At 42.9% G+C, this 14,675-nt stretch overlaps 2 protein-coding genes across 3 annotated transcripts in view; both read right to left on the bottom strand.

Annotated features, from left to right (window-relative positions):
• Nucleotides 1-1,903: 1,903 nt before the first annotated feature.
• LOC107196396 (zinc finger protein 343) overlaps nt 1,904-14,675 on the bottom strand; it is a 16,587-nt gene continuing 3,815 nt past the window's right edge. The window contains exons 2-5 of one of the 2 annotated variants that reach the window (XM_015596964.2): nt 13,001-13,273; nt 12,761-12,819; nt 3,094-3,243; nt 1,904-2,762 (exon numbers count right to left, since the gene is read on the bottom strand). In XM_015596964.2, the coding sequence (XP_015452450.1) occupies nt 2,655-2,762; nt 3,094-3,243; nt 12,761-12,819; nt 13,001-13,043 (360 nt within the window). In that variant the 5' untranslated portion in view covers nt 13,044-13,273 and the 3' untranslated portion in view covers nt 1,904-2,654. Of the gene's footprint in view, nt 2,763-3,093; nt 3,244-7,804; nt 9,117-12,760; nt 12,820-13,000; nt 13,274-14,675 lie in introns of those variants that run through there. The other variant, XR_003043196.1, reaches the window with a different exon arrangement.
• Nucleotides 3,250-6,445, bottom strand: LOC112471032 (zinc finger protein 343-like). Its single transcript, XM_025040038.1, is given in 2 exon segments — nt 3,250-3,951; nt 3,954-6,445. Coding segments are annotated over 2 exon segments (1,335 nt in total). The 5' UTR covers nt 4,924-6,445; the 3' UTR covers nt 3,250-3,586.

The raw sequence follows: 14,675 nt of genomic DNA, 5'->3' as shown, positions 1-14,675 counted from the left end.
TCTCTGAAATGTTTTCACAATTTCATTAGTCAGACACACTTCCGAAATTGCAAAATTATTAATGATAAGATTTTTGCAGGTTGGGCTCCTCTCTCAAAAGACAAGTAAGCCTCTTTTAGTGGCAGTGTTTTCTAGATATAGGGGAAGGCACAGGCCCTGCTTTTACTCTAAGTTATTAAAACAGACACTGAAGAGAGAGCCAGCTCAAACAAAAACTACTGTAAATAGCATTAAGATCCGTAACACTAAGCTCTCTTCCTCCCCACCAAAGAGTAGCCTTCTAGTTCCCAGAAGAAGTACGAAGTTGGTAAAAGGGGAATCGATGACCAGCAGCAGTGAGGGTTCTGCAGAGCCAATTCTGCCTTTGTGCCCAGTGAGCAGGATGTCATCTGGGACCTGTCCTTGTTGTCTATATCAGCAGCAGATGAGAGAAAAGGCTGTCCCTGTGTGTAACCTGGTTTTGTGAGATTTTCCGGTCCTCAACTGTTGCCCCAACACTCAGAAATGGAATGCTTTTATCCTCTTCAGAACACTGGTGGATGGAACTCTAGGAATCTGAATTTTTTTTTAGGATTCTAGAAGGTCATGTTTCAACCTATTCCAAACTTCTCTTTAATTAAAGGGCAGTTGAGTGTTTGGCCATTCTCTAAAACATCTTCTAGATTAAAATTAGTGAATATTGAATCGGGTATACCTTTTTTTTTTTTTTAAAAGGAAGGTGCTGATCTTCTTGTTTGCATTTTTCTCTTCCAATATCAGGACATGGGAAAGGGACTTGGGGTCATCTCTTCAAACCCTAGAGACTGCATACCCATATACATTTTTCCCTCTGTGGCTTCCATTTCTGACCAAAGTGTTGTTAGAGAGATAGTTTTGGCAAAGAAACATGTGTCAAAAGTGTGGGGGCCCACACTCTGGGTGCTGACACCTTTTCCTCTCCAGACCTGACTCAGGACCCACTGGCAGCTGACTGCATGGCTGAGAGAGAGAGTAGAAGCGTTGGAGCCAGTCAGCATTGGAGCCAGTCACTCCTTCACACTTTTTTACTGCCCCTTCCTTTGATGGGGTGTCAAAACTACTCTGTGCTTTTTCTGATTTTGTGAACCTTGAAAACCTTAACTGGGCAAACAAATTTACTAGAGCCTAGGCAGACCTCCTCCAGCAAAAAGTTATTGACCCTAGACATAGAAGGTTAGAGCAGGGCCTACAGAGTTGTCAAATTGGGCAATTTGGGCTCTGAGGGAGGAGTACTAGGAAAGGGTGTGGCCAAAGGGCCAGGTCCTTGGGCTGATAAACAATGGCTGGGGTATGGCTAGGCTGTCTTGGACCAGTCAGTAGAGGGATGATGTGGGGTGTCATTAGCAGGACTGGAGGGCTCAGGAGACGGCACTGGAGCTGTGTTTTAGAGTGTTTAGACCTATGAGTACCTAAGGAGCCCAAAGCACTGATTCATGATTGGAGAACGGTTTGAGCATGATTGAAGGGCCTGAGCCTGGGTTCTGGAAAGGTGAAGAGGGAGTGTGCTGAAAGGGTTCCCAGAACTGCAGAATGTGAACAAACCATTAAGGAACAGTGATGCTTTGATGAGGATGAGAAGGATTCAGCGGAGACATGAACAGAGATTAAGAGGAGGAAAATCCAGGGAAGGGCACTTTCACAGAAGCCAAAGGGAGTGATCAATTAGAAGAGGCAACCCAGCCCTTGGAGCCCTGGGAAGTTCCCTCCCCTCAGCTGGAATTGTCTCCATAACCTAGATCCTCCTCTCTATGCATAGGCTCAGGTTCCAGTAAATCTATTAGATTTATTTGGGACTTATTTTTTTCTCAAGGGTTGAATTCATGCGGGAAATTGGGCTGTGAATGTAAATTCTTTTCCAGACAGATGAGAGACTAACATACATAGCTTGAACTTATTAAAGATTTTACTAGAAAAAGACAAGAAAACATGGAAAAGAATTGTATAAAAATAAAACAAGTTGATCATTCTTTGATTACTTAATTAAAACCTACCTTTTCCATCTGATTACAAAAAGTGGGAGAAAAAAGTCTATTTAGTTGTTAGTGCCATCTTCACTCTCATATAGAGAACTGGTCAAGACTTCTGAAACCCCCTCAGAGGTAAGGCAGTGGTCTGTAGTGGCAAGACTGTCCTCATGGTCTGTTGAGGGACATTAGGATAAAGCTCCACCCACCAACCCTGACCACCTATGTCTTCTTCCTAAGTGTCCTCTGGTGCAAGATGAGGTGTAACCTATTGCTGAAGCGTCTCAGTCTCCCTCCCTGCCCATATAAAGCTTCCCCAATATAGCTGTTCTCTGCTGTATCCTGGGGTGCACTCTTTCTAAGTCCTTGCCCATTCTGCCCACACAGAGCTTCTATTCTGTATACACTGGGGTTTGTGAGGGGTGATATGGCCAAAGCTGTGTCCATAGTCCTTATACACTTCTGATGTCTTAGAGTAGATTCCCTGGAGAGACAATGACACGGAGAATTGAGTGGTTTATTTGGAGACTGAGGGCTGGACTGAGCAGAGGAAGAAGATACCTGCAGTGTGTTTACAGCTGAGAAATAATTGTCTGATGGGCATCTCTGGATCTGGGATGACTCTTTGGACCCAACCGAGTCAAGGAGTGAGGTTTTTTCTCTCCATATCAATCAGTCATTAGTCAGGAGCCACCCCTTAGGAAGGTGCGGTTCCCTGTGGTTGAGAGCAGCTCCTAGAGAAGAATCATCTCTGTAGCCATTAGCAGCAGTTTTCAGGAGCTGCAGGGGTATTGGTCCTGATAAGGTTATCTGAGCAGAGCTCTACAGTACACATAAGGATTCTCCCTACAGCGTGAGAAGCCTGACCGATCACAAGAGCTTTGCCCACACTCCCTACAAACACACAGCTCCCTTCTGAGTGTGCCACTTTATACCTGCCTGTTTGTCCTTTTGCAAGGCCCCCTAACACTCCCAGAACACATGATACTTCTCCAGAGTTGGCCACTGGATGTTTGGTAAATGTTTACTTACAGCTAACAACTCACGCACAGACCCTGAACACACAATACTTCCCACCCTTGGCCTCCTTATGCAATGAGAGTTGACTTACAGCCAGAGATACCCATACTCTGCATGCATAAGGATCCTCTCCTGAATGTGTCTTCAGTGCCTGATAAGAGCTGACACATCTCTGAAGCTTCATGCCGCGTCCAGCAAGTGGTAAATCCTGCCACGTCCAGCGCAGCTCTGGAAAATATACCTGAGTGGGAACAGTGGGACATAAAGAAAAGAAAGAAGACAGAAAACTGGGATCAGGAGGTCCACCGCCCACTGATGGTGGACAATGGCGCAGTTCAATTTTGTAAGCTGCTTTTATACAAGAACATACTAGGTGGCATAAACAGTTTCCCTCAGGCATAACGACATTGTTTCTTCTACTTTTCCCAAGCTATGTCTTATCGTGACCTTCAGCTTGTTTGCCTGCCTGTGGCTACATTCGTACTTTGTTTTTCTCAGAAGGAGTTTGCAGAGGTGAGGTAACCCTTGGTTGCCCTCACAGACTATAAGGACCTTGTCAAGCTTACAATCCGCTCTCTTCAGCTTCACTCACTCCGCACACACAGGACTACTCCCCAGGTGTCTCTCTGGTGTAAGATGAGGTTTGACTGATTGCTAAAGTGTTGCCCATGATCCCTGCATACACAAGGCTTCTCCTCTCAGTGCATCCTCTGGTAGCTAATGACATTTGACTTGTAGCTAAAGCTTCGCGTGCACTCCCTGCAAACATGCTTCACCTCCGAGTGCGTCCCTTGATGAATGAGGAGAAAGGATTTCCGGCTAAAGCCTCGGCCACACTCACTGCACACGTAAGGCTTCTCCTCTGAGTGAATCCCCTGGTGTTTTCTCAGGGTTGACTTATCACCAAATCCTCGTCCACACTGCAGGCACACGTAAGGTTTCTCTCCTACGTCCTCTGGTGTCTGACAAAGGATGACTTCTTGCTGAAACCTGGCCCACACTCCTGACAAACATAGGGCTTCTCTCCTGAGTGAATCCTCTGGTGTTTTCTCAGGGTTGACTTATCACCAAATCCTCGTCCACACTCCAGGCACATGTAAGGTTTCTCCCCTGAGTGTGTCCTGTGGTGTCAGATGAAGTATGATTTCTCACCGAAGCCTTGCCCACACTCCTGACAAATATAGGGCTTCTCCCCTGAGTGAGTCCACCGATGTCTAAGGAGGACTGAATTATTTCTAAAGCTCTGGCCACACTCCCTGCACAAATAAGGCTTCTGTTCGGAATGTGTTCTTGTGTGTCTGTTGAGGTTGCACTTCTGGCTGAAGCCTTGCCCACAGTCCTTGCACACATATGGCTTCTCTCCTGAGTGTTTCCTCTGGTGATTAATAAGGATTGCCATTAGGCTGAAGCCTCAGCCACACTCACCGCACGCATAAGGCTTCTCCATTGAGTGTGTCCGATGGTGTCTGATGAGGTTTGACTTATCTTTAAAGCCTCGCCCACACTCCCTGCAAACATAGGGCTTCTCCGCTGAGAGGGTCACCTGGTTTGTAATGAAGTTTGACTTCAGGCTACAGTCTAGTTCATGCTCACTACAGCTGACTGCTCTAGATCTCAGGGTTTCTAATTCCTTCACTCCTTTGTCTGTTTGCCCAGTGTTTACCATTTGGGCTAAGTTAGGCTCTGTTTCCACCATTCTGCCTTCTCTAGAACTTGCTGACTGCCTTCGGGGTGGGCTGGGGAATGTGCCTGAGGTCTCTCTCTCCTCTGTCTTCACACACTGGGGTCTACAGCCACCTTCTTTCTCTTGCCCTTCTGTTTTCACTCCAGCAGCTTTGAGCAGAAAACTTGTGCTCCTGATGCCCTTGGCCAGAATTCCTTGGATGAAAGTCACATAAGCCCGAGAAGATCTGAAGCACATGTTGGCTGAGGAGTGGATGAGAGGAAGCCAGAAGGCAGGAGGAAAGGAGCCTAGCTCTGGCTTTGATTCTGTTGCAGAGAGAGTGTTCAGTTAGAGAAGCCCTAAGTAGGGTTGCTGGGCTGTTCCGCCTTGTCTTAGGACAGAGAGTGTCTTCCTACCACACCTGTTATCGATATTTGTTTTCCATCGATAATTTCCTTACATTCCATTTCTACACATTCCATTTTCTACTGCAATCCAGTAAATCCACACCAAAAACATGTTACATGTCACTCAGCCTAGGCGCCTTTAAAGTAAACATTCTGCTTTGCAAGCAGCTTCAATACTTTCAGCCTTTTCTTTCTAGTAAATCATCTAGGCCACGAACACTCACATTAATATATACTGTCCACAACTCTGTTCTACTTGGAGGTCATAGTCTCTATGACCTATGTGGAAATCTCCTTCATGACTTCTCTTATTACACAAAAAAAGACTGATACACATAAAATGTCACTCGGTCTGGTGGTCTCCCAAACATAGGAAATAGTATATGAAACAGAGGTTAAAGAGACTGTGTATGAAAAAAATCTGAATTTCAGGTTGCCCATCACAAACACTTATTAGAAGTTTCTAAGTGCTAGGTTTTCTACTGAGTATTATGGATTCAGCAGTGGACAAGAAAGGATTCTGGCACCTTGTGCCCAAACCAATCTCATCACAATGACATCAGACTTGGCTATGGGATTTGCTTTAGCCACCGAACGTTGGTGAAAAGTTAGCGCTACTTTCAAACAAGTTTTAAGAACCACAATGTGGTTCCTTCATTACTCTTTCTCCTTCTTCTGTAAGAATCCCATGACCCGCACAGAGGCTAGTCCTTTTGCCTGGATTCCAGAACACCATCCAAACTGTAGAAAAGAAGTAATATAAGTAAGAAATAAACATTTGCTGTTATAAGCCACCAAATTTCGGTGCTGTGTCTTACTACAGCATTACTAGCCTATGCTAACTGAAATATTGCCCCTACGAAGGCTTTAAAGATTATTTCAGGGGATATCAGCCCATTTGTTTCTAATAGTACCCTTGAAGAAGAGACTTCGTAACATGAATTTGCGGAGAATTAGAGAAAAGAGACTGGTTTAGAGGGCAAATTGTATGATCTCAATTTTTGGTAAGATTGAGAATAAACTTGTGCTCTCTCATAACCAAACAGAAATGTGAGGATAAAGCACAGGTGACGGAGTGACAGATAATATGGGTTTATCATAATATGTTATGGGCAAATCATTACAGTTCACAAATTGTTTAAGGATGTTAACGTAGACCCAGAAAAAAAAAAAGAGTTTGTGACATTAGTCCTATGGATCTCTACAATCCAAAGAAAAGGGAAAAAGACAAAAGTTGAAAAGAGAGACATGAGAGGCTGGGGAGCTACAGAATATTGTGGTGTCAAGCAAGACAAAGAAAACAATGTCAAGAAATGCAACTTGGATCAAAGCTTTCCATACTGAGACTAATTTGAACTAGGTCACTTTAACATTTTCTTCTGAACCCATTCAATGAATTAACATAAAGAAAGGAAAATATGACCGGAGGAAAATAAGAAAAACAAAATCTAATTAAGATTGACTAGCTAAGGCCAAATCAACATTTAATTAGATGGAGCTCAAACTAGATGGAGTCAGATCAAAACACATCAAAGAAGGTGAAAATGGAACCAGGAAAATCTGATTAATTGGTATCAGGGAAACAGCCATGCCATTTGAAAAAAAAAAATCCTGAAGAAACTCCTGCTTGAAACTAGTTTCTGTCTCCAAAACTGTGAGTCTTCTCTACATGCTTTATCTAGAAATATAGGAATAGCCAGAACTGCATTATCTGATCTGGTAGCCACTAGCCATACACGTTTGAGTGCTTGAAATGTAGCTCCTCTGAACTAAGATGTGCTACAAGTATAAAACACACACTAGATTTTGAACACTTAGTACAAAAAAAGTAAAATATCTCATTAATTTTTTATATTGCTTACATGATGAAATGATAATATTTTGATATACTGGGTTAAATACGATATTTTAATTTCACCGGTGACATTTACTTCTACTTTTTTAATGTGGTCACTAGGAAATTTAAAATTACCCATGTGATTCACATTGTATTTCCATTGGATGGCACTGATCTAGAACAAGGGGTGCAAAAACTAAGGTCTACAAGCTAAATCTGGCCTCCTATTGCAGTCTACAAGCTAAAAATGGTTTTAAAATTTTAGAGTTGGAAACAAGTCAAAAGAATAATATTTCGTGATACATAAAAATTATATGAAATTCAAAATTCAGTGTCCACAAATAAAGTCTGATTGAAATACAGCTACGCTCATTGATTTACGTATTGTCTGTGAATACTTTAGCGCTACAAGAGCAGAAGTGAGTGTGGTTAGAGAGACCATATCACCTACAAAACCGAAAATAGTTACTATCTGGTCCTTTATAGAAAAAGGTGCCGAACCCCTGAATCAGAGTAAAGCTGCAATCAAAAGTATCTATCAACCTAGATTTAAAGAATCAATGTACATTTTTAAATCAATGACAAAAAAATATGGCCGATGGAACCCAAAAGCCCTACAAACGCTGACATTTAATTTTAACTTGTCACAGAAGACATTTCTCACTACTCTCTTCCTTGCAAACTGTGCTTCAGTTCTCACTGGCCTCCTTGCAATTCCTTCTACCCAGTAGGCATATCCCTTCCTTAAGGTCAGAGCACCAATAGTCCCTCTACCCGAATGCACTTACCCTAGGTACCCAGAGCTCTAACTCCCTCACCACATTATATCCTTGGTCAAATGTTACCTCCTCACTGATTTCAAATACCCAGTTTCAAAATTCAGCCAGCCACCCTCTTACACTCAATACTCCTTTATCTTGCTCCAGTTTTTAATTATTTTTTACTGGGTAGTGCTTCTAAAACACCATATCATGTCATAATATCCCTGTATATGAAGCTTTTTGTATGTTGTCTGTCTCCACACACTAGAAAAAGTAAGCATCCATGGACAATGGTTACTATTTCATTTACTAATAGGTTCTTCTAGGTGTTTAGAACATTTTCTGGCACATAGTAGGTAGTCAATAAATCTCTACTGAATTAATGAAGAACACAACCTCCCGCAATGAGAGAAGATTCCTGTAATTCTCACACATCACTTCTTTGTATAGGTTTCTCTGCTCAGAGCTCAGTCTCTTCCATTCTGCCTCTGTGAAGACTATAGCCACATCCCTGAATATAACGGGCACCTGTAAACAAGCAGCCAATTACTGGATAGCAAGTCACCATCAATTTTCCCAGTGGAAGGAGAGCATACCTGGTGGCCCTGGAGAATCTGGATATACAAGAAGTTGGTCTAGTTCTTTCAGAGTACACAGTTCTCTGTATCAAATTCTTCTGGGCATCACCATGGCTTTGTGTTAAAATCTGAGGGGAGCATAACTGATGTATACAACACTTATGATTTCATTAGAGAAATTAAGAGAGGAGAAGAGGCATCTGAAAAATGCAAAGGAAAAGGCTTGCAGAAATGACCAACTGAGCCAGTTAAAATCCATTCCTGACCGCCCTCTCCCCACCCAGGACTCTCTAGCTAACATGTTTTCCCATAGCAACCTCCCCAACCTCAAGGACTCTCATCTGTTGATTCATAGCTTGCTATCCAACTAATGCTCTTCCTTATCGCTGTAGCTGTGTAGGAATAACAAGACCGTGTAAAACTGCTTGCTATGTTACAATCGGGGCTCAGCCTTTGGATAGGAATCTGCTGAGCTGGTGCCAGCATCAATAAGTGCTACTTTCTGCTTATAGCCTTGGTGTCCCCTCTCTCCGAAAATTCTATAACAGTGCTGACAATGCCAAGGTCGTGGGTTCTACAAGGCAAAATGACCGGTAAATAGATAAGACCGATAGTCTGGAAATTCCTATCCCCTTGCTCCCCACCCGAAGCTCCTCCTCCCCATCCTGAGTCATGAAACACAAGTGAAACCTCAGACAAAGGAATCACACACCACTTGCATGGACAAGGGTATATAAACTGTAAAAAATCTAACCAAGGGGAGCTCGTGCATGGTGTTGTTAACCCCACATGCTCCGCCGGCCAATAAATTCTCCTTCCTCTAACAAAGTTGTCTGCGTGTCCAAATTCCTCCATCGGGTGTCGCTTCCTGCAATAAAATGATTCGTGAATCAATTTGAAAACCTCAAACAGTGCTCTGCAAAATGACCCTGAGGTTTTGTAATGGAAGAATTGAGAATGAGCTGGAGAACTTCTATTAAAAGAAACTTTGTGTTCAGAGTGCATCATCCAATGAACAACTCCTAACCAATAAAGGGAAGATGAATTTACAATCCAGTGAGATAATTTAACACAGAGAACTGAAAAGGTGTTTTTAAAAACCAGGAAAATTTTAGGCTTTCACTCATTCTCGTATTCATATATTCTTTCTCTTTCTCTCCCTGCCTCTCTATTTCCCTATCTACCTACCTATATAATTTTTTTGTTGAATACTGGACATCTTATGTAAAAATAAAAATAAACTGTGCCCCCTCCCCAGGCTGTTGCTGTGAATGCTTGTCCAATGTTCTGTGACTTATCTGGACTAGTTCAAAAAAGGCTATTCCCCTGAAGATGTGGCTTAGTGGATGCAGCCTTGAGTGCGCAAACAGTCACTCTGACCCTCCCCCCTCCAGAAATGACAGTCCTTTTAGCAGGGCTCTTAGTGTCCTTCCCTGATCTCCCTCTTAAGGTTCCTAAGGTTCCAGATGGTCTGCCTCTATTCACATCACACCCAGCTATTAGCCTCCACTAATCACTAGCTGACTGCTCTATTATATTCAACAATGTCTTGGGGTTACAAATGGCTCCAGAGTCCGATCCAATTAAAGGCAGGCCCTTTTACAGGGGTAGTTTTAAAGCCAGTATTTGAGACCCTAGGAGGGTTCTTCTCAGCTATCTCTTTCCTTTGTGCTCCTCTGTTAAACTTTTAGCTGATCTGCCATTTTGCTTGTTGCTATCACCGACCTGCCAGCTTCCTCTTCATTACTCACCACCAAAATCTCCATTGTTTTTAAAAGCACCCTTAGGCTTCAACTTCCCTATGCTCAGTTTTAAATAAAGCCAGTGCCCTTAGGGAGCACTATGCTGGTCTCTGTTCTTCCAACGTGCCTCTCCCCCAGGCAGGACCTCTGCACCACTGCTCAAAGCTAGGAGCAGGATGAGCAACCACTTCTCTCAGTGACACTCCTGCTAAGAGCAGGGCACTGGGCGGGAGTGGCAGTTTGTTTCTTCTCAGCTTTCCCCTCCTGGCAGGGAATCTCTGCCCTATGAGCAAGCTGGGGAGAAGGCAATCAGGCCCCTCCTGTGCCAAAGACAGAGCTTCTCTCCTACAGACAGGGGGTGGAGGAGGAAGAAAGCCCTAGGTCTCTTGACTAGCTTGCCTGCAACACTGAGCTAGGAGTAATGAATGAGGTGGCCTGCCTCTCCCGGGGGAAAAGTATAGTCCTAGATTGGGAACTGGGAGAACGAGCCCCCTTCTCAACTATACCCACGCAGAGTAGAGCTTCCATTACGCTGAGCTGAAGAGTGGGCACAAGGGAGCAGGTTGGTAGCCAAATGCCATGGACTCTTGCCGTTCTCACTGAGAGTTTTCTTGAAATGTTTCTCCATTTGTATATATGCCCTTAGGACAGTATCCAGAGGCTTTAAATGGCTGGGTTTTATAGGTTTTTAAAATCATTTTGGTGGTTTTACTGGGGAGACAGTCTGTGGAGCTCCTCACATCACCATTCCAGAAATACTTGTCCTATGTCCTATTAATGTAGGGAGAAGGCAAGAGAACAAAAATGTTAAATCAAGCTTATTCAGAGATTGCAATATGCTTATCAGCCCTATAGCAGACCACTAGGAAACCTGCAGAACAAAGGAAGATTTTTTTCCTGGTATTACTAACCCATTTTCCCACATTGTGAAGGGAAAAGAGGGAAAACAGTGACTTAATTATAGTTTCGGCCTCCCCCAGGAATGGAATCTTTAACTAGTGAGGAGGCAAGTTAACTAAATCAAGCTACATTCAGAGACTGCAATATGCTGATCAGCCTTGCAGCCAGGCCAGGAAGACACCTGCAGAACAAAAGGAGATTTCTGCTGGGATTGCTGACAACCCATTTCTCACATCTGTGCAGGGGAAACAGGAAAAACAAAGTCTTTAAGCAGCTGCCCTACATACACGAAATCATTCATTCCCTACGGCTAAAATCATGGGGAACCTATGGATCGAAGGCTAGGAACTACCAGCAGCCCTTTCACCCAACACATTTGTACCTTTACATGCTAGATACTCTTATCCTTTCTCACTGTATGTCCACGTCAAAGGAAAATGGGTAAACAAAAGTCTTTGAGCTGTGATTCACAGAAAAACTAAGTGATATATAAACTGGATTACCCAACATGGGGGCTTTTTTTCTTGTCTTGGCTTTTTGTCCTTACTTTCTCGTTTTGCTTTTTCCCTTCTCTAATAAACTTTCCTTTTGGCTCTAACTTTAGCAGGCGTTTGAATTCTTTCTTGGGCTCAGCAAAGAACCCTTTTCTCTCTCAGTGCAGGGCTTGAGCTCCGCCCCTACCCCTCCCCCTGCCCCCCAACGCCACCACTCAAGGAATGTGCCCTGTCCTGCTGTATCACTGAGTTTAATTATCAATAAACTGTGAGTGACTGGACATTGCTTTGAAAGCGTTAGGCCAGCACTTTGTAATAGCTTTTACTGCACAATTATGTAACCAATTCAATCGTTATAGTAAAAATTACTATTATTGCCATCATTTCTTGTTTTTACACATTATTTTTCCAAAGAACTTGTAGGCTCCTTGATAGTCTACTTATAAACCTATTGGTTTGGCTTGCAGAATCTCACACGCACACCTCATATAAAAGAATACATCAAATTTCTGGTAAAGAAGAGAATGGGGGGTGTGAAGCATTGTATCTAGAGAGAGTATTCTGTATGAGTCATTCATTATATAATGCAGGCCCATTCCTTAGAACTGAAAAATATGCTCCTACATTTTTAGATGGGGATTTATGTGGCAGAGTCTTGAAGGCAATACACTAGAAGATGCAGGAGCTTGAGAGTCAGAGAAAATGGGGTTGAAATCCTAGCTCTACCACTGACTAGATGAGTGTGGCCATGCACAAATCACAAACCCCCCTAGGCCAGACTTTCTCTCTCTGGAATAAACAGTATTACCACTACCACCACCCTCTTACAGCTATTTTTAAGAATTATGGAGAAAATGTTATGATGGCTGAGATTTGTCTAAAATAATCCAGTGAGGGACACGGGAGAGGTAGAAAGGAAACAAGACTGGCCATGGCAGATGACTGGTGGTGAAGCTGGATGATGGTATCTAAGGCCCTATTATTACTATGCTTTCCACTTCTATATAGGTTCAAACATTCCAATAGTTAAAAAAAAAAAAATCCAGTGCAAAATATTATTAGTGTGGATATGAAATGAAATTAATTTAATAGCACATTTAAGATTTTTAGTAATCTGTTTTTCAAAAATATCCCTTATGTTTTAAAGTTTCCTGGACTCTTACTATTAATCTTGGGTATATTTTCAACAAAATAAAATAAACAAATGCAGAAATCATTATGAAGTGACCAACACAGTGCCTGACACAGGCATGGACTTGTTGATTGTCTTTTCTCTTCCCAAGACTGGCCATGGCAGATGAACATACAGTATACCTAGTCTCTGGAAAATGAACCAGCATTTCAGAACAACAACAAAAAAAGTAACCCCAACTCACTGGCATTTTAGGCTTTCCCTCCTTTGCTTGGAGCCAGTCAGTATCGTTAGAAGCCAAACCTAGGAGAAGAAAAAGAAGCTGTGAGAAACCAGGCCTCCCATAATACTCCCAGAGCAGGTCCTCTAAGCCTTGTAATGGAGTAAGTGGTCCCTTTACTCAGCTATGGTCGCTAGAGCATTCTCAGCTGAACCTGGAGCCTTGCTCCCCCTCTTCACCTTCCCTACCCTCGACAACTCTCACCTTTTGCCACATGATTTTGGGTGAATTTCTTCATGGTCTCCATATCTTCCCTGTTCTCCAAAGGCAAAATCTCCTCCCAGTCCTGCTCTCCCCAAATAGAAGGATTAAGCAACGTCGTGGTCTCAGGGTCAGCCCAGTGTTTGCCTTGAAATTCTGCCAGAAGGCCAGGTAGAAGTTATTTCATCTCGAGATCGAGTTCTGCTGCCTGGGGTGACTTCTCCAAACTTTCTTCCTTATAAAAGCCCACCTTGTTTCCATGAAGCCCTGCAGGACCTGTGGAGTGGAGAGGCAATTTGACACTGCCAGGACCTTTACTGTAAGGCCCTAAGTTTGTGCCTCCTCAGCAGGGATCCTGCCCTCTCACAGCCTCCTCTTCAACAAATATGGAGTCTCAGTCTATGGAGGTTCCCTGGATTTTTTTATCTCATTCCTTTCCAGCCTGTAGGCCCTTAAGTCTGTCCCCTGCCACTCTCCCTTATGTGACAATTTACACTTTCCTCCCACCCCTGAACCTCAGGTACAAACCCCATGTCTTGTATCAACCTCTGTCACTTGGAGCCTGAGTCAGAGAGAAGAAACAGCATAATGCCTGTGGAGAAAGAGCCTCAGAATGTCTCCTTCCAGACTAACTGGGGCATTCAGAACTCAGCTCCTAATCCACTGGCCCAGGGTTCCAGCTGTTTTATCCCCTATGTTCCTGTAGTCTGAGTTAGTTTTGTTTTTTGGGCGGGGTGGGGGGTGGGATCAAACTGAGTCCTTCTTAGTCTAGGAAGAGCTCCAGGACTCACAATGACTCTGTAAAGATAACCTCCCACCTTTCTTTTTTATACATGTATGCCACACAGCCTTATCAGAGAGGTACATTTGTGTCTCCTGATGGTCCCAAGCTGAAGTCCTCCACTCATGTGGTCCTAAAAGGCAGGTGGTATTAGGATCTTTACCACCATCAGAAGCAACTCAGACACCCTGTCCAGGATCTCAGCCCAAATGATGGCAGTCCTACTGCTGCCAAGTTCCCTTTTGAGGCTAGCTAGGGTTCCCCTAAGAAGCTCTTAGATTCATTCCCTAACACCATAAGTACAGATGGTCACTCTCTCTTCTGCCATATGATTAGGATAAGTAGAGAAAGAGCTAAATATTAGCACCAAAAAAATAAACATTTAGAAACATATAGAATGTACACAGGCAGACTTTCTTTAAAAAGAAAAAATATTTAAAATACAGAAGACATTAAGGAAGAGGTGGGAAAATTTTACTACACATCAACTAAAAACTTCATTTTAAGCAAAGGCACCTTTAGGAAAGGTGGGGTGGGGAGCATAAATATGTGTGTTTAATCTTTGCCTGACAAAAAAATACTAGAATATATACAAAATTAATAAAACTGATAATCTATGGGAAATAAACCTGTCTTTATTAATACTCACATGACTTTGTCCTAGAATTCAAAAAATTAAAACTAGAATAATCCAAAGGAGGCAACACTATACAATGGGGTGCAAAGACAGTCAGTCTATTCAGTAAATGGTGTTGGAAAACTGGACGGATACATGCAAAAAAATGAAGCTGGACCACCTTCTTACACCAAATACAAAAATAAACTCAAATGGATTAAAGACTTAAATGTAAGACCCTAAACCATAAAACTCCTAGAAGAAAACATAGGCAGTAAACT

Source organism: Pteropus alecto, unplaced genomic scaffold (genome assembly GCF_000325575.1).
Source record: "Pteropus alecto unplaced genomic scaffold, ASM32557v1 scaffold45, whole genome shotgun sequence".
Lineage (NCBI taxonomy): Eukaryota > Metazoa > Chordata > Mammalia > Chiroptera > Pteropodidae > Pteropus > Pteropus alecto.
This window is presented reverse-complemented; position numbering and strand designations above follow the sequence as displayed.